Source organism: Solea solea, chromosome 5 (genome assembly GCF_958295425.1).
Source record: "Solea solea chromosome 5, fSolSol10.1, whole genome shotgun sequence".
Taxonomy (NCBI): domain Eukaryota; kingdom Metazoa; phylum Chordata; class Actinopteri; order Pleuronectiformes; family Soleidae; genus Solea; species Solea solea.
Window position 1 is genome coordinate 613,044 of NC_081138.1, and position 20,756 is coordinate 633,799.

Genomic DNA, 20,756 nt, shown 5'->3' on the forward strand with positions numbered 1-20,756 from the left:
ACAGTTTTGACCAACTCTCGTTTATTATTGCATTTCAAGTATTTAAAAAGAAAAGATATTTTTGTACAACAGCTCTGCAAATGAAGGAAGTGAAGAACAGCAGTGTTGAATCTTTAAATGACATCACTTACACATCCCAGAAATGTGAAAGAAACAAAAATATTCCAGAGTATTAAACCAAAGCACCCACTATTATCCACACCAAAGCAAAACAACACAAAGATGATGATGATTCAGCACTCGTTTCACACACGTTAACACAAAGATCATAAAAATAGAGTTTAAGCTCTGACTCTGTTCATAAACACGTTCACTGTCGTCCTCTGTGATCAAAGCTGAGCACAAGCAACTCTAACAAGGTCCAAAACAAGGTCGTCCAAGTTGTTCACTAAATAATAAAATAACTTCTTTAATAAAATACACGTTATTATTTGTCAGTAACAACTTGGAGAACTCGTGTGTTTGTCCGTGAAGTTTTTAAATGCTCAACTCAAATCAGGCAGCAGAGTAACGCCAGGACATTAAAGCAAATGTGATGAGAAACTCTGCGGCTGTAACATTTGCAGGTCGATAATAATAATAATAATCATCTTCAGTACAAATGTTATTAGTTTCTTATGAACGTCAAACATCAGCCAAACCTCAGTCTACGTCTGAGAAACTGTCACCGCACATTCACTGGTTCAGGTCAGACACAGACTTCAGACACAGACTTCAGTCACAGACTTCAGTCACTGACTTCAGTCACTGACTTCAGTCACAGACTTCAGTCACTGACTTTAGTCACAGACCTGAGTCACACTATTCTCTAGTAGGCACATTTTTAATGCAGTGACACAAACCAAGAGGAGAGGAAGAAACAGACGATTGTTCACTCTGGTAAAAGTCTGTTAAGAGCAACAGCAGCAGAAGAAATCATTTCTTCCACATTTACAAATACTCTGAGCTGCAAGTAAAAATCAATAAAAGCAATTTCTGCTGCTCACATTTAAACCTGAACGGTTCTTCATCTGACTCCAGAGGCCGAGAGGCTGGAACATTTGAGTGGTTAACAGGGTTTAAATCTCACCATTGGTCTCATCGACAGTCTCTTCAGACTGAGACGACGACGACGTTCACACACACACACACACACACAACATGAACGTGTGAAATCACATGCAGCCGTTTTAAACCGTCTTAAACTGTCTGCTGTTGTTTATTAATCCTGAGAACGTGAATTCAAACAGTAAATCATCTTCAAACAGAAGAGCAGAGAAAATTCTACTGCAGACGAGAGGAACTGAATTTAAATTAAAATAATCTTATTGGCAAAAGCATTAAGTTTCAACCACGTTTTCGATTGGAAGCGGAAGCTCATGCATCTTGCAGTCCTGCGGGTGACCTGCTGATGGCAGCACTTCAAGGAGGAAGAACAGGAAAGACAAAGACTGCACAGGCAGAGGACGAGGGAAGACGACTCCAACACAAAGAGGCTTCTCTCTCCTCCAAAAACAAGACTGACATCACAGATCTGTGAAGTTTGCTCCTGTTCCTCCTGAAACTGCTGATAATCGAGCTCTCAGAGCAGAGGTGCGTAAAAAAAATAAAGGTCAGGCTCTGTCCAGTCAAACTGTTTGTAAATCTTTGTAGTAAAGGGAACTCTTTGGAGTGTAGGCACTAAGAAGAACCGAGGCAAAGAGCAGAGACTCAGCGTCTCATCTGTCCCATCTGGTAATCCTCTCTGTACTGACGGTGGTGACGCTGAGCCTGAGGGTGTCCCTGCTGCAGCTGCTGCTGCTGCTGCTGCTGCTGCTGCTGCTGCTGCTGTCGTCTCCGTTTCAGCGTCCCTACAAGACAGAAAGACGTCAGCACAGCTCAAACCAGCGTCCGTGTGTCTGTCCACTCCCTGCACTCACACAGTACCTGGCAGTGGCTTTGGCGGGGGCAGTTTGGGGTTGCTGCTGGGGGTGTGGACACTGCAGATCTTGATGAAGCCGGCCATGAGCATAATGAGAGCGATGCCCATCAACAACACCGCCCACCAATGAGCCTGAAGTACAGCAAACACACAGTTATTTTACACGTCACACTGAGACTTCTTCACAAGGGTTAATGCAACAGCTCATGACTTGTGTGTGACATTAGGCTGCTGCCCTAACAATGGACGTATGATGAGGATTCTATAAGTTGCAGGTTCATTTATTTCACACTAAGGTTCCTCTGTGCACTGATGCATCATGGGTCGGCTCCCACCCACTTCAATGCTCTGCTAAAGGCTCATGTTGCCCCTCCACGACTCTGCAGGAGCATCTTCTGTCCTAGCACCTGGATCCACCCCTGCTCTCCCACGCTCCATCAGTCCACTGTTCTTCTGTGAAGTGAATCCCTCTTTTATAAGTGTCTTAGGATAAAAGCGTCTGCTAAAAGCTTCAATGTAAATGTGAAGTGACACAATTCTGATCCTTCTATGTGGCACAGTTCAGACATAACGAGCTATGAAGGTGTGATTCAGATATCATCAGATCAGGTTCAACCCTGGTATGTGACTGTGGTCAATGATGAATACACGTCTCATTCCTTTGGATTTCTAAATATCACCAATTTCACTTCCTCTTTGTCTGACTAACCATTTCCACTAAACCCACGCCCAGTTTTCTCCTCGTGTCACAGACGGACCCTCCCTTCCTCTCCTCGTATAAACAACATGTCTTTTTTTAAAGACCTCCTCGTGTTCTGCTCGGTTGGTCCTCGTCAGGAAAACTCACCACTATCCAACCTGCAATGTTTTCATAGAGCTCTGCATTAAAGATGGCTTTCTTTAGCCGAGCCAGCGGCCCGTCAGCATCCACCAGACGACACCTCGTGAACACGTCGCAGTATCCCTTGAAGTCATTGCAGGGTGAGCCTGGCTGCAGCGTGATGACCGTGTTGTTGAAGAACTCAGTCCACTTCTCTGAGCCTGTGCTGCTGCAGCTGCTGGGGTCGGCTGAGGAGACGAGGAGAAGTCACTGTTACATGTCACATACGGCTAATAAGTACAGACATGTATGAATCACAACTAGAATCGTTTCAACTACGAGCTTCTTCGCCTCCTCATCTTACAGCTACAGCACAACCAGAGGAAGGAATCCTGTTGACTGAAGTGTTCTTAAAGTGAGAAAACATGTCAGTTTGAGCAGCTGATGCCGTGTGCTGTGCTGACGACAGTCAGTATTATCCTCATCACCTCATCCTGCATCTATTGTTTTTCTGGATTTGTGATGGGATTGATGACTTTGACACAACGGTGTCTCGCAGCGCGTCACTCACTCTTTTCCATGCAGCACACGTGGCACAGCTCCGCGGCCTCGTCCTTGTTGTCCTGGCTGGCACAGGTGCAAACCTCCAGAGAATACTTCTCACAGATGGAACCAGAGCAGACCTGACAGAGCAAGGAGACACTTTGACTGTAAACGCAAACACTAATGCACAGAATGTTCAGAAGAGATAACTCTGCAAAAACCAACCCCTTTGAGGCAGACTTGTGTTTCTGAATGGCACGATGTGAAGTTGGCCTTTGGTTCTGAGGCGGGACACTGAGCAGTCGCTCCATTGCATTTACCCTCGTTGGCACACTCAGAATCCGGTCTGCAACTATCATTTGTACCTTTAAAGCTACACTGAGCTGTGCAACACGGACCCTGGCTGGGACTGTGAGGGGGAGAAGAGTTGCATGTGTGTGTTTAAAGCACAAACACCTTCATCTACTTTCACAATTAAAAGAAAACTGCTCATCACATCTGACCTGCAGATTCTGCCCGGTTGGAGTTTACACCTCCTGCCGTCCTCCTCATTAGCATTAAAGCAGCAGGGGTCTGTGCACTGATCACTGTAGCCACAGTCACACTCCTCTCCAGTTTCCACTAATCCATTTCCACAGATAGGCTGTCCTGACTCTGTTCTCACACACACACACACACACACACAGGGTGAGAACAGAATCTTTTGCTCACACAAACAGGAAGAAACAAATTTACTTTACCAACAAAACAATCGTTTCTCTTCTTTGTCAGAACAGCGCTGATATTGCGGATGCTGCAGATGGAGAACTTGTTGTTGTTGAGCTTGTCCCCCGACGTGGCTCTGGCATACATGATATAGTTGCCCTGCTCCTTTTTGTCCTGTAACTTGGACTCTCCCGGGGTGCATTCAAACCCAGAGTCATGCTGGAAAACAGAGGCAAACAGAGTGAGCGGGACGACTGAAGAAGACAGAGCCGCACGTCGTTATACGCTGCACACGGTGTCCTTACAGGAGAGCCAAAGTTGTGGCCAACCTCATGAGCAAAGGTGATGTGTGACACCTTAGGGGGAACATGAGAGGCATAGTTCTGCACAGTGATGATCCCAGTGTTCAGAGATTTCCTCTTCCCATCAGAGTACAGTTTGCTCTTCTCACAGATTCCCCCAGAGCTTCCTGTGGCAGCAGAATGGAAAAGGTACAAGGGACAGAACGTTATTTAAGTCCAGTGAACGTTATTTTAACAACTGCTGCACTTCTGCTGCAGTCAAGAGGGGAAAGGATCACATGAATCCTGCAGCCATGGAGACGTGAACAGTAACCGTACAGCAAATGTAGATCCAGTCAAATGAGCTGTTCCTTCCTGTCTGTATGTTAGTCTAACCATAACAACAAGTTAAAAAGAAGTCATCGTTTTCTTCTATTCCAAAAGACAGAACACAGCGTGTAGATACGTCACGTGCTGTCCATTATCACTGCCTTCACATGTCTTTAAAATACGCAGCACATTTCCACCATGATGCTGCATTTCACTTCACCCATAACACGAGAGAGAAAAGCAAAGAAACACGAGTCGACAGCACTGACAGCAACAAACAGCGAGTCAGTTCCATGGAAATGTGCACGAGTTTCCCTGACGCTCATTTTAGTTCAGACCACAGCTCACTGTGGCAACCATCGATTCTTTCAGCTCACAGCTTTGCTGATTTCCCTGTATTGATTGTGTGAGACTGCTGCTGCTGCTGCTGCTGCTGCTGCTGCTGCTGCTGCTGCTGCATTCTTGGCTGAACGGAACAGGACGGAGAACAAACACAACTAGAACTCATAGATTCACGACTCCTGAGAGGAACAAGGACAAAGAACACAGACACATGACAATAACAATAATAATCATGATAATGTTTAAAACTATAGTAATGCCCCTGTGTGACACATTATTCACTTTGGTAAAAACATTTAATATTACTGTAAACTCCAGTGATTCCAATACAATTTAATCTTTGCCCAATTTCCATGTCTCTAAATTGTATGAATAAGAAAATCAATGAAAGATAAATGTATTAAAGCTGCTTCAAACTTCAGCTTCTAAATGACACGGACATTTAGTTTCCCCTTTTCTAACCTCACCGACTGAATTCTTCATCATTTTGGGGTTAATTTAAGATTTGAGTTAGGCGTTAACTGGTTATGGTAGGTTTAGAGATAGAGAGGTGTGTGTGTGTGTGTGTGTGTATACAAACCTGAAGGAGCTCCAACCCAAGCCAAGCCAAGCACACCATCATCAAAGTCTCTGTCAGTGAAGACGTAGGCCAGACAGTAGTCATCATGGTTCTGTTCAGAGTTGAGCTCCAGAAACTTTTCCACTCCGATATTTCCAAAGCGAAAAGGATTGGATGAATCGGTTACATCAGCGGTGGTGTTTATCTGAAAGAAGAAATGAAAGTGGAAAACAAGAGAAATGAAAAGCTCCTTCTGACACATATTCACACTAAAGCTGCTCCATCATGGTGCAGTTCAGTCTGAGGAAGGACGGGACAGTGTTGCTATTGAACGCTACACAACAGACAACAGTGAGGACATGCAGCAGCTCTCTTTTCCTGTTCGACTTCTGTATGAGAACAGACTGCAAGCATTGGCCTCGAATTACATCGGATATTTACACCGACTGCAAGGGACTGATGTTTTTCCATCAGTCAGGGCTGGTTATTTTGGTACTAAACCAAAACGGAAACACATTCAAGTCTGTATGTACTGCAGAGTACCAAACTGAACTGTTGCACTTAGCTTAAATCTACATCCATCACTCAATTTCCATTTAAAAATACAGAAATTCAGTTCCAGATACACTTGCTGTCCACATTACCCCAGTGATTTATAGTCTAGATGGGCAACAAACACCCAGGAATCAGGATATAGACTATTTTTAATATGAAGATGAAACGTTTCAAATGAACATGTAGCAGCATGGAACTACAGTACTGTGTTGTTTCATGTGATCATTGCATTTGGATTGGAATGATGGGACTGAAATCGACATAAGATATTTGTTGATATGAAACAATAGTAGGACAAACACAGGTTTAACCAGTAACATGAATTATGGTTCCAATCCAGGTTTAAGAGAGCCAGGGTCAAGTGTAACGAGAGGTCACACTAAACACAGATGTTTGCACAGTATTGCAAACAACAATGTTGATGGTTAAGTAGACAAAAAAACACACCCTGATTCTTTTAACCATGAAGCTGATGTTTCGGATGCCCATAAAGTCTGTGCCCTGGTAAATGGAGTCAATGGCCTTCACATGGCTGGAAATCTGGAGAGGAAGAGACGAGGGGAGGAAAGGAGGAAAGGAGGATAAGGAGGATAAGGAGGAAGGCAAATACAGACACAGCAGTGGGGATTATTACATGGAAACTAAAACTTTTGAATTTCCAGATGATTAGATTCCCTTTTGTAAAGTACTGACCTAAATGAAACGTATGAACCTAAATATGAGCATAATAAACATGAGCTAATGAGGTACAGAGGTGAGTATCGAGTCCATGTTTACATCCCACCTGGGCAATGACCGCCTCTCTTGAGCCGTAGCGGTCGTAGAACTTGTGATCAGTCTGGATGAAGAGCTGACACGTGTTCTTCTCTTTCCCAGCCGCTCTCTTACTCCTCAGAATGACAGGACCGTGTACGCTCTCCTCTTCCAACACACGGTTCAACACCTGCACAACAACACAAACAACATACGTGGTTGTGATTCACACGGACAGTTACACAGCGCATCTATGTGCAGCTCTGTCTTCTAGCACATTACTCTCACACATTCACGTATCGTCACCTCTGTGGCCAGAAGTTATTTGGGGTTCAATGTCTTGCCCAAAGGTACTTCAGCATAAAGTCATAAGGAGGCAGGGATCAAACCAGGTCCATTCTGGTGACATGGCCCATTTTACTGACAGGGAAATGTTTGTTTTTGGTTGAATAATATCCAGTTAATTTGAACATCTGTTTAATCTCATGAGTCCAGTCCATCTGTCAGTTTAATTATGAGGTCATTATGAGGTAAAAGGAGGAGGGGCTTTGTCTGCACTTACTTTGGCTGGATCTTCCACTGCTGCTGTCTGGTACTTCCTCATCCGCTCAAACACAGAGTGGTCAGCACAGCCGCCCTCTGAGCCATATTTATGAGGATAATCTAGCAGAGAGGGAGGAGAAGACCTTTAACTGCTTCATGAATCTCTTTAGGATCATGTGACTCCAGGTGCACATGAAACCGAAATCTAACTGAGAAAAGTCAGAGATTAAAAATCTCCTGGAAGCTTCAATAAAAATATAAAATTGGAGACCGAGAACAAAATAAAGACAAAAACCAAAGCAGCTCTGTGGCCAGGCAGTTTTAGGAGAAAAGTAATGTTTACCTTTATTTCTTATATTCTCTAAGTTAATGAAATCCTGCAAACAAGCATGTTGTACAGAAAGTCAAAATAAGTTCTCCTGTACTGGAGAGAACACACACACACACACACACACACACACACACACACACACACACACACACACACACACACACACACACACACACACACACACACACACACACACACACACACACACACACACACACACACACACACACACACACACACACACACACACACACACACACACACACACACACACACACACACACATTTATAGTATGGAAGCAGACGCAGAACTGACGGCCAGTATTTATGTGGTCAGAACGAGACTCACACAATAAAGACAATGACTATTAAACTTAAAGGCAGCCGTGATACCGAGCACATCCTGTATAATGCAGATCAAACAATGTGGCAGCAATGAGTAGCTTTCTACAAAATAAACATAAACCTGTTTTTAGTCTCAGTGTTTTCAAAAGATACCATACATGCAGCTCGAGTTACGATCACCCACTAAAACTATTATTTTCTTATGATACAATCGCTGCCTCTGCTAATAAACACAATACAGCTTAACACTGGCCACGCCTTCATGACAAAAAAACCTGTTAAAAAAAGTGTTACAGTTATACGACATGATATTTTAAAACATGACATGTTGAATCATGTGTTCTTATGACGTTGGTATGAATGAATTATTATATTATTATTATTAATGTTCTAACAGTCGTGTAGGACATCAGCCTGAATGCAAACATCTCTACAGTGAAACCACTGTTGGTCATTCAGTAAAAAGATCACTCCTGTACTCGTGACTAAAAGGACAAACACTGAAACAACCATTCACCCTCTGACAATGTGTCCTAATTGTCACAGAGAAAGACGTCTTTGTGCCTTCAGTGAACGCTCTCTCGTTTAAATACAAATCAAAGCGCCTTTGCACTGAAGAAGTAAACAAAAGAACGTATGTTTTATTGATGCCATTCCTGTCTCATTGTAAAGAATAGGTCAGGACTTTAACGGCCGCTGGTGCTTCTTCTTTACACTGTCGACTTACCGATGTCATCCTCGTGATAGATGACAGAATGGAAAGGCCCGGCGTTGTCCTGCAGGTACCTCTCTGAGGGTTCAACATAATATGTTCCTTGGTGAGTTTTAATAAATCCCTCAAAGCGGCCGTGGACCACAGAGCCGTGGGTCAACGTACCCTTTTCACCTGAAACATAAGAGGAGAAGTGAGCAGAGGCAAATACGTGCAGTACAGTGTTTGTCAAAGTAATACTGTTACTGTATATACTGAACGCACAAGGAAACACAAGGACTCAAGAATAATTAACCTTACAGCACATAAAAGATTTATTACCAAATCTGTTCCTGTCTGCACAGGAAATCTATCTGTGATTATACTGAATGAGATTTCATACAATCATTGCATTCAGATTAATATTCTGCAACAATTTCAGAAATGATGACGACAAGCACTTAAACATCTCTCATGAATAGAGCTGAAACGATTAATCGATGAATCTATTATTAATCGATTACTAAATTAATCGGCAACTATTTTGATAATCGAATAATCGCTTTGATGCTTTTTTCATGATTAAAACAAGATTTCCAATTGTTTAAGCTTCTTAAATGTGAATAGTTTCTTCATTTCTTTGCTCTGGATAACAAAGAAATCATTTTGGTTTGTGGTTTGAGAACATCATCATTTCCAGGTTTGACGAACACCGATCAGAGACAATAATAATGGACAGATGAATCGATTATGAAAATAATCGTTAGTTGCAGCTCTACTTATGAAACTTGTACTTGTTTACACTTAAATGATAGATTTTTAATTCCAAACTAAAATTGATTTGTGATATTTGTGAGTCAAGTTTCTCAGTGTTGTCTCATTGTAGAGAAGTTATGTTTACAAGTTGTGTTGACGTCCACTGCCTCTGGTTTGAGGATACATCACTAACTCCTATGTACAAAATATAAATCTGTTTCTGATTGAACTCTGCTGGGGACGAGCTGCAAAGAGGCATCCGGGACGGAAAAGGACTGCGAGCGGAAGGAAGAGGTGGAGGAAAAGACTTGTGGGAGTGTGCACGTCGGGGTTGTGATGAGTTCACAAGCTTCTTACCAAAGATTTCTCCACTGTAAATATGTGATGTATCAACAGGTGTCTCCTTTCCTGATATCTCAATGACGAGATCTGGAGAAAACAGAGTTGCATCCTTCTTCATTTGTATGTTGAAATGTCTGAAAAGAGAAAACAGTAAGTAAGTCAGAAGAATAAGAAAATACTTGGCCATGGAATCTTTTTGTAATCCCACATCAAAGATAATCACATGAGGTGCACATGAGCCAAAACCCCAGAAACCTGAGGCCATGTACGAGTCGTTCAGAGGAATGTCACGAGCTATCACATGATTACTCCCTCGTACACAAACTGCAAACAAAGATTCTGACATTTATCAGTGTTATCAAGGATGTTGCAAAGGAATGTGTCTTAAATCAGCCTGATATACTCAGAGACTGGTGGTATCAAGCAGCAATACAAATGTTCAATAACATGCTCCTGTGGTCTGGTCATTCACTGGATCAACTGCAAAAACACTTGATCATAAAGTAAGAGTTTTTATCTGTGTCCAGTGTGATAGAACCAACAGGGAGATCGTCACACACACACACACCTGCAGAGACAAACACTTCACGAAAAGACCTTTTAAAGTCTGTAAAACTGAAGAGAAACATCAAACCACAGATCGTTCCAGAATTACAGCACTGCAGGAATGAGTCCATGCTAAATAAAGAGAAAAAGATTAGAAATAAGAGATGCACAGATAGATATGGACAGGAATAGACACAGGCCAGGATTTCCTTCTCTGGACCGGGATGACTCTTTGAACTGCTCCCACACACACACACACACACAAGCTGACCCATGTTTGATGTTTGTGGTTCTTCAGTACGACCTAAGCAGCACATGATCATCAATAATCTTTTTTATGAAGACCTGAACCAAACGTTAAAGTTAATCCTTACTGGAATAGGGCTGTTTTTCTTTATCTGGACTTTGATGCAGATTTCTGAAAGGTCTTTTTCTTATGAAATCCATTTGAACAAACAGTGAAATCCTTCAGTATAAGTTGGCCCCATCATCTTCATGCAGCCAAACACTGAACACATTTCTGCTCTCACATTTGTCAAGTGTGTAATTAAACGTGTCTCAACATAATTAAATATATGAAGTATAACCACCAGCCTCTGAAAATACCACACAGACTTGTCCTTTGGGGAATGAGCTTAGTCTCTGGAACACACAGTACTTCCTGCACTCCTCAAGAGCCAATCATGAGCAAACAGCATGCTGGATGCCTATTGGCTCACTGATGCTGATGAGATTAACTCCTTAAGTACTGCAATTAGATATTATAGAAGAACATATTTTCAATATGAGGGGACACAGGTGACGTTTGTTCCATCCCACCAAGTGTGAAGTTCGATACCCTGCCCTAAACAAGATGCTGTGACGCAGGACTCACTTCATATGAAGCCAACTCTTCATGATAAAAGGAACTGAGAAACAAAAAGAAAGACAAAATGAGTCTATTTAAAAAAACAAAAGAAAAAAGCAGATGCCTGCTGAATCAGAATCAAGACGTTTAAGCACAGTTCCTTCTGCTTATTATTCATCCTGTATCACTGCACCTCCTGATGACCTTTACAGTAATCGATACAACCCCATGACCGCTGTGAAACATCAAATGCCCCGTCAACCCATGAAACCCCTTTGCCACACAGCATCACTAGATTATTCAGAAAGAAGTTCTGTATTAACATGAACTTCATGCACAGCAATGTAACGCTAGATTATGTAAGAAATGATTCTGTGTTAAATTCAAATGTCATCAGACATTAAGGAAACGTGTTAAATTAAAATACTGGCTTCACTGAAAACAATGGCATAGTCCGTTTATTCACAATCTACAGCCAACAAACGATGTTTTGAGTTTGTGCAGCAACAATGGAGCTCAAAGCATTTGGACGCCCATGTTACCAGAGGAGACAAACACACCAAGCTGAAGCGACACATGAGTTACTTTGCTGCTCCTCTCAAAAACATCTTGACCAGAGGGGAAAAAACCAGGGTCTGCAGTGGACAGAAGAAATCTGAGGAGTTTGAAGACAGGTGTTGATGTATTTCAGCTCTCTCTCTCTCTCATATTATATTACATTATATTATATTATATTATATTATATTGTTGCCTGTGATTATTCTCCACTCCTGTTTCTATCTGCACCTATGCAACAATGAACCAAATAGGTTTATGCAGTTTATAAAAGCAAACCTCTCAATGCATAAACACAGTGGAACACCAGGCATAAATAAGTGTAGTGTCCAATCCGTGTATATGAACAGGAGGGGGAAACACTGTCCGTTACTCTGAATGGCAGTGTCTGATTTGAATGCTTATGGCTGCAGTTGTACACATTATATTCTACATACTGCCCCTTTAAGTTGCCTGTTGGAGTATTTTCTAATAAGAAGGCTCACTGAGCACTAAGCACATACGAGAGGTTTGTGTTGAGTGTTGAGTGTTGAGTGCAGAATGGCAGAACATAGCAGGGATGTTTTCCTCACAGTACACTTACTGTAGTGGATAACCCGGAATTCCACTTGTGCAGCTCTTATGTTTAAATACTTGCTTCGTCATCATGCAAAGAAATCATTCTACAAGCATCTTCATCCCTCACAGACAATAGTTTTAACTAAATGAAAAATAATAATAATAAGAAGAAAGTCAATTACTGTATCAAGTCCCTGACAAGAAGAAACCGCTGACAGCAGACAAGAGAGGGAGGATAAGGATGGAAGCAGCAGACTCATCAATTATTCAGAAAAATCTCAACACAGTCAGTGGGCCAAAGACATGGGATGTGTTTACAGACACAACTATATCTATGAAGAGTTTGTAATGCAACAATATTCATGACAGTCATACTACTGTTTTACTGACAAACAAATAAAGAAGAAGCAGAAGCAGCATTACTTTCTGTGTTACTGCACATCTTTGAGTCAGAGATTTCTTCTTCCTCCCTCCACTGATGCCTAGTGTTTGCTCATGGACTGAACCGTTGGGTTTCTCTTCTCTCCGTGATGTTGTCCATGTACTGAGCATCGCGATAATGCATGTTGTGATTCAGCGTCAACAAATAACATTTAATTGAGTTTTATGAACCATTTTCTGAACTTTCTGGCATCTCTTCCTGTCAGGAGACAATGAGCTGCCCTGCCTCGTTTTGTCACCTGATCCAGCCACAGAGACGTGAGTGAGTGAGTGAGTGAGTGAGTGAGTGAGTGAGTGGGCATACACAAGCTTTTCTCTTGTTACAACAAACCTCTTCAGGGCCACACAGCCATGTTCTGTCAAAGAGGAGAATGCTGCATGTCTCTCAGTTTACACACACACACACACACTCATAAAGATAATGAATTCACTAACATAAAGAATGAGATACCGTTAGGAAAACTGGGTTTGTTCAGTTTCTCTTTAAGATAACTTGATTTTACTTTTGAAGACAGACGGTCAGAAACAAAACAATATTATTATAGACCAGTGTTGGCTGGTAAAGGGCTATATGATTTGTGTTCACCTGTCTCAATAGAAGGTACAGGATAGCCAGAGGGACAATAAAGTTATATGACATGTAATAGGCTCCCTTTACACCTGCCATTGAAATGTGTTTTCTGTCTATGGGGTAGCGCATCACCACTTGTAAATAAAGGCAAATAAACCCGAGGAGCGACGTAATCTGATCTGCCACAGTTTCATGGCTCTTTGTTGACTTTCTTGCTGTATAATGACTGGACTGTTCTTCTTACAGGTGCTTTTTACTCTTTTTTGTTTGAGCATGTGTTTATAACAGATTACACCAACTCGTCATCCCCTACAGCACTGTCTATGTCCACTCAGACCCTGAACATGGACATATGGATGTAGGACTCTGTGATGACCTCGCCAAAAACAGGAAGCAGCTGTTTCTCAAACGCCAGCAATGACGGGAAAAAGCCCAAAGGTACAGGAAACAGGTCCGTTTGACAGATAACCCACGACAGAGGAAAACAGGCGGAGCTGTCTGGAAAAACAGTGTTAATGTTGCACTCATGGATGACATGGTGAAAATGTGAGAAAATGGGGAGGGAAAAAAACTCAAGAGACAGAAAGTGATAAAGGGGAAGAGACGTATGATGAGTCCCAGAATTGTACAACGATTATAAGAGAGTATATTGTGTGCGTCCGTATACTTGTATGTGTTACCTCCTTAGGAACTTCTTTCCCTTGTCAGGACCAGTCGTCCTCATGGAGACAAAAACCTGGTGCTAATGGGCCTAACAGGCAGAACCTCATTTCTGATTTGAATTGTCTTTACGAAGGTTAAAACGAGGGCTAGGCATTAACTGGTTATGGTTAATGGCTTTGTTTAGGCTGTTCAAATGAATGGAAATCAATGCAGTGTCCTAAGAAGAATAGCTGCACAACCGCCGTGTGAGCCTTTACACATGTATCTATGTGGACACTGATAAGATCACATTTGTGTTCAAACTGTCAGCCACTAAATGCAAACCTCTGTTATTATTCTGAGATAAGAAAAGCCAGCGTGTCTACTTTTTCTGCATCATGTGTTCAGCACTATGCAATCGTAGGATAGGGACAATCAAAGGAAATGCAGGCGCACGTAACAGTGGATTTCAGGAATTGTGGAAAATGTCGTTGAATTGACAGCAGGTGGTTTGATGCTGGAGTATCAAAGTTTATAATCTGAGACCGTAAAGCAAACCGAGCAGATTCAAACGAGGCATCATGTTAAAATATGACAAATCATATGAATCACAGCTAATATGAAATACATGTCACTACAAGTCTGCCCCAAATAAACTTCTGCTAGAGTCACAGGGAAACCAAGGACCTGCTCACTAAATCAAATAAATAAAAGAGTCAAAGGCCATGAGCTACAGTGGGAGATGTTTGCCGCCGTCATCTCTTACACAGACCTGGAGGGTGAGGTCAGCACACTCCGCTGTGCTGCAGTAATCACATCAGCGTCAGTGTAATCAGTGTCATTTGTGTTTAAATAAAAAGAAGAAGCAGCGTTGCTTCACAGAGTTATGTTGTAACTTGTGAGCTATTTATTTTATGAGTTTGTGTAACAGTTAACACTTTTATGCTTTAAATGCTTGGTTATGGGCGGTGGATGCATTAGCACAGTACTCGAGGTTGTGATGTGCTGAATCCCAGCATGAAACTTAATATTGTTCCTCGAAATATTCTAGAGTAAAAGGACTTTCTGGTTACGTATTACAGCATTTTGTGTCCCAGCTTAAATTTACAGGGAAGGAAAACATTTGAAAAAAGAACTGAGAGGTTAAACAGAGAGTGAATAGAAAACTGACCTTCCATGTGCGTGGAAGTCCAGGTGCACTGCCCGGTCCTGAGGAGAGAGCGCTCTCTTGGCTCTCTGGTGACTGCTGTGCAGCGCCACTGTGTCGTACGATAGACCTTCATAATGACGAATGTATTTGTTCAAGCGGTTTCCAAATTTACCTGAAAGACAAAACAATGATTTCTCAATATTTGATGACAAAAGTCTGCAGTGAAATTATGATTCTATTATAGCTACTTATCCATCTTGTATATATTGATTAAACTGATTAAACTACATTACGCCACGATCAGTCGGCAATAGAGACAAAAACATAAACCTCTATATACTTCAAACATGGAAACATGTCGTCATGAGAAGGTCCACGTTGAATGTGATGCAGAGTGATTTGCTGGAGGATGAGCCGTCACTCGCTCGTTATGCTTAAAAGGCTTATTCAGCTCACTGGTGTGATCCCACACGGTTCATCCTGCCGGCTTTTAAAGCCATTTTCTTTGTTCTTTTCACTCCACAAAGAGAGCGGTCACTTTAAAGCACCAGTAAGGAGCATGTGATGCACATCAGGTGACTGAGGTTCTGTTTCAGTGGTACTGTATGCCATTGTGCAGGCTCAGTGAATGAGTTTGAAGCAGCCTCATCAAATACTCATCTACATTCCAAGACAACTCAGATCCCTACTAACTATCTGGTTGATATTATGGGCTATAATAACAGGAGAAGCTGCCAAGTGCTACAAAAGCAGTTGTAGTTCATTTTAGAGACGGAAGACTAACAATGAGCTCAGTACTAAAAGACCTTTGACAAAAACACCTCACCAAGGAACTCCCACAGTAGGCCAAAAAAGATAGATGTTTATTTTCGCCTGCCCTAATCTTCTACACTACACCATTACATTCACTCCTGTGAGGGTTTCCATGTGGTGGGAGTTAACGCTTCCTGAGCAGGGAGAGGCCGTACCAGGCGAGTCGCAACATGACTGCAGGGAGAAAATCTTCTAACAATCAGCTTCTTTTACAACAGAAATAATAAGCACAAACTACACTGAATGGACCAACTAACAAGCCGGTAAATCAAAACAATTGGTTCAGAGGTGAGGGGAATAGGGTGCTATTTTTTCAGGAATAAGGTCAATTTTGAACAAAAAACCAACAACGCTGCACAAATTAGCCTCCTCAGTAAGATATGAACAGAACAAGCCTGAAGACAGGCACTTGCATCATAGCCACAATAATTCTGACATTTATTGGATGTTATAACATTTCCACTCACATTAGGAAACTAAAAAAAGAATAAAAGTATAACATCATTTACTTCCAGGGCTACTGGACATACCAAATCCTTGAATATAAATACTTTACATCCTGGTTTCAGATACTTGAATAGGCCTTTATTGTCATTTTGAAAGGTCAATGTGATTGTTTCTGTTAGAGTTTCATCAGCCACAATGTTGTTAATCAGATAAAGTACAAAATATGTGTTTTTACACTCTAACTGATTATTTAGGGGCAAACTGTTTGTTTCTTTAATGTCCAAAAAAAAGACATTCAAGAGCAGGAAATGCTGAGGTACAAATAAATGAAATGATGTCAAGGAACGATATGGAGATGATAGAAGCATGTATACAGGACAGCAAAACCACTTTATGTAAACATAGCATCACAATCTGGGTCTAATCAAAAATGATTTGTTTATTATCATTTGTTTATAGACAAACATCGTCACTCAACACCCGAGTCTGAATCAGAAAAAAGCAAAAGCACATTAAATCTGCCACAACTCCCACATTGACTGACAGAGCCTTTACGACTTATTTAAGAATTAAAGAAAACTAATGTATCCCGACCAAGGACTGCAATGTCCACAGTTTGCCTCTGAGAACTTTTACTGCCAACAACTAAATGGAGTCACAAAATGAGTAAAAGCAATATGAAAACGAGACTACGCACAAAAAACAGTGACCCTGGATTTTCTGTGCCGTGAATGCAATAATGGCCCCAAGCTACTCTTCAAACTGTAACACTACCATGGGACCAACCTGGGTTACAACATTCCCACCACAATGATATTCACTGTGATCCGCCACAGGCTCTGAAGTTAAGTTTACATTTTTAGCCATTGCATTTGTACTCATCTACACGTAACATAGTTTAACTAAATGTATGTTAAGGGGTAACTTTTGGGGGTTTATGTTGTTATTATTAGTGAACAGTATCAATGTAACATGTATGCTGCTGTCCTCCTAAAAACTGGCTCTGTCAAGCAAAACTATCAGACTTGAGTGAGGGCACTTGTGTGTATACAAGAGCAGGTCAGGGGCAAGAAGCAGTAACCACGTCAAATTGATGAACAAGTGGGTTTTTTGAGCAGTAGAATTCACTTCTGAAAGTTTTCCAACCTGTTTGCAGACATCTTGCTTTACTAATGCTGTTGCCTCCGTCTTTCTTGACATACAACAAGACATTTCCTGTGTGCAGCGCGGGAATGTCGTCAAGCAACACAAGATCAAAACACTGCTGCACTGAGAGACAAAGAGAATCATGTAGAGCTGGTAGACTTTACTCAGCATTTGTGTTTATAAGTTAAACACTACAGTTTTAAGTACACCCTGATATTTCTGAAAAGAAAACAACATGGCAGTCAAACCACATGTGCCCCACAATTCAACAGTCAACACAATTCTTGGCAGAGCAGAAAGCACTGACAGCAACAGAGGAGGTGGTAACAGCATTAATCACAACCGATCTGAGCGTTGCACTCTGGCAAACTGAAACGGCAACTTATATGAATGGTACAGTACAACAGTGAGAGGGTTGCTGCTGGTAATTTAATCTGATGGTGTCAAACCTGATCAAGTCTGCCCAAAACAAATAGGGGAAATCATGAAACTGAATGACCTGCTTTAACCACTGAGCCACAGCTGCTCTAGAAATGCACCTCCTCTTTCAGCTGTGTCCAAAGTGTATGAATCCCAACAAAATATTCACAGTGCACATTACACCACGTGTGGCTTGTCCTACGTGCTTACAGACCCAACAATATATTCATGGCAGTGTGTAATTGACTGGTATAGTAAAAACTGCAACTCCTTTGCGGTAATAAAGGTATTACTTGTGCCATATTTCTTACAAAGGAGAGAAAAAACTAAAACTTGATTTGTGTGCACAGAACCTTTTGGTGTAACTAACACTCTTTCAGTTGTATTTAATGTAAAGAAAGCAGTTAAAAGTGGAGAAAAGAAAAGCTTTCTCAAAGTTCACAAATCAGCTGGCATTACTGCAACAGAACTCACTCAGGAATAATACAAGAATTAAGAGAGAATCACTAGATATTAAGTTGAGCATCACAAAACAAGTAGCAACAGTAAAACTCTCAAGCTTACATTCAGTGTTTCATAATGACCATAAATAAAAGCATGAGGGTAAAGAAGAAGTGACAAACAAAGTTGGTCTTCCTGTCCTAGTTTGGCATATTACTGTCTCCACTCAGTTTTCATGTTTCAGCAGCATACTTCTCACTAATCTACCAGTAGTCATAGGAATTGTGATAGTTGACGCACAACACACTGAAGTGCTGCATTTAATCACATTATGTACATTGTGTATTTGTCAGTGTCATTCTTTGTGAAACAACTGTATTAACATCTCCCAGCAATAAGCATAGACCAGGGCTCTGCAACCTGTGGCTCTGCAGCCCTTCTGTAGTGGCTCCTTGTAGCTTTGAATAAATAAAGTTGTTGTTTCAAAATGAACATCTCTTATTTAGAAATCAAGGTGATAAATAAAAGTGTTTTAATATTTTCTCAAGCACAAGCTTTTGCTTTATATATTTCAAAGTGGTTTACTTTTAATTTCATTAATTTCCCCAAACAATAGACCAACTAGGTCTACATTATTCTGTGTTTTATTTCAAAGTAGTTTTCTCCACTTTATAAACGGTTGGCTATAATCAGCAATGCAATGTGAACAGTTTTGTATGTGTAGTTCTTAACAAACTATCACTATTTTGTATGTCGTACATCTGTATAAAAACACGTATATGTGATATTATCTTAATTTTATTTTTATTTGTTTGGCTCTTTTCATACTAAACGGTTGCTGAGCCCTGGTATAGGACTCATTAAACTCATTTACTTTTTTGACTTTTAAATACTTTTTGTATTTTAATTAGTCACACAACACTAGGTTTGTCACTGACAACTGGAAACTATGTTTAACATAACAATAGACGAGTCAACTCACGACATGTCAAATACCGCAGCAGTGGAACACTTCGTGTATCTGCACAGGAAACCGCAGTATGCAATACTGCGAGTATGTAATACTGTGTGTACTGTGTGTACTGTGTGTACTGTGTGTACGTAGTACTGTGTGTACTGTGTTACTGTGTGGTTGTTTTGAAACTCTTGAAACTGAATGTTACTGTTTTAGCTCAAGTTCGAGCGTTAACGCTGAGGTGTGAATTCGTCAGTGAGTAAATGACAGCGCTTCACTTCACTAGTATCACACAAAGCAAATGAACGTGACAACCAGTCATAACCAGTGACTTCTGTAAACACACGTTAACAAACACACGTTAACAAACACACGTTAACAAACACACAAACACACACACACAACACTTCTAACGTTAGCCTGTTAGCTAGTGCCTGATCCGATTAGCGCTTAGCTCGGACGGCGATCATTGAACACTTTGGTCAAACTTACCTGTGATATCCGGCAGGAAGCAAAGCGTGAGAAGCAGTTTGACAAGAACCATATCGAAACCCCCTGTTGGCTCGGTGTTACAGAGGCTCACAGACGCAGCGTTCAGCGCTAATTGCTGCTTCTTTCGTTGTGTTTTACTTCAAAGTGTAGACGCGCTTCCTAGTTAGCTGGCTCCATCACAAACACCGGCGCGCGCGCTCTCTGTGCGTGTGTGTGTGTGTGAGAGAGAGAGACAGACAGAGAGAGAGACAGACAGACACTCCTCTCTGTCGTCATAGTAGTTTAGCGGAGCATGAAAGAGTGAACACACCCATCATCATTCTTCTACTACTGTGATCACAGGACGAGTACGGTACACATCACATGACGTCATCGACAACAACAAAACCTTCAAGATAACTTTTCTCTTTCGTCACTTTGGCTTTTACACCAGAAAATAGCACATGGACTGAACAGACATCTAATTTAATGATATAATGCAACAAATAACATGAATAATACTATTTTTTAATCAAGTGGAGCATTTTAAAGGGGACATATTATGCAAAATCAACTTTTTAACCATTTTAATACTGATATTTGGGACTCTGGGGGCCCTACCAGTCGCCAAAGTGTGGAAAAACAATACTCAGTCATGTTTTCGTGGTTCCGCTTAGTGTAAGTATAGGCGATAAAACGCTCGATGTTGAATTCCCTGCGCTTATGACGTCAGCATGCGCATTTCACCGCGAATGTTACCGCCCCACCAGTACGTTTACTTCGCAAGCTCCACCTTAGCTCCACCTTGTCCCTGCTAGAGTGCAGGCGAGGGAGGAAGAGCGGTATTATGTCAACGTGGCGGGACAAGTATGCTGTTGGTGGCTGCACAGTGGAGCACAGTGTTTTACAGAGGATTTTATATATGAAGCTAATGTGCCGGATAAAGTCAGCAATCGT

The 20,756-nt window shown here is 41.4% G+C and overlaps 1 protein-coding gene across 1 annotated transcript; it reads right to left on the minus strand.

Moving 5' to 3' along the window:
- Position 1: 1 nt before the first annotated feature.
- Positions 2-20,104, minus strand: adam10a (ADAM metallopeptidase domain 10a). The gene is made up of 16 exons (XM_058629242.1): positions 19,821-20,104; positions 15,128-15,278; positions 9,812-9,930; positions 8,735-8,893; positions 7,351-7,451; positions 6,820-6,978; positions 6,483-6,575; positions 5,502-5,685; positions 4,274-4,437; positions 4,004-4,187; positions 3,767-3,917; positions 3,489-3,672; positions 3,292-3,403; positions 2,748-2,968; positions 1,906-2,032; positions 2-1,829 (listed from the first exon to the last, which is right to left on the minus strand). Exons 1-16 carry the CDS (start codon positions 19,870-19,872, stop codon positions 1,690-1,692), a joined length of 2,301 nt encoding a protein of 766 aa, XP_058485225.1. The 5' UTR covers positions 19,873-20,104; the 3' UTR covers positions 2-1,689.
- Positions 20,105-20,756: the final 652 nt, after the last annotated feature.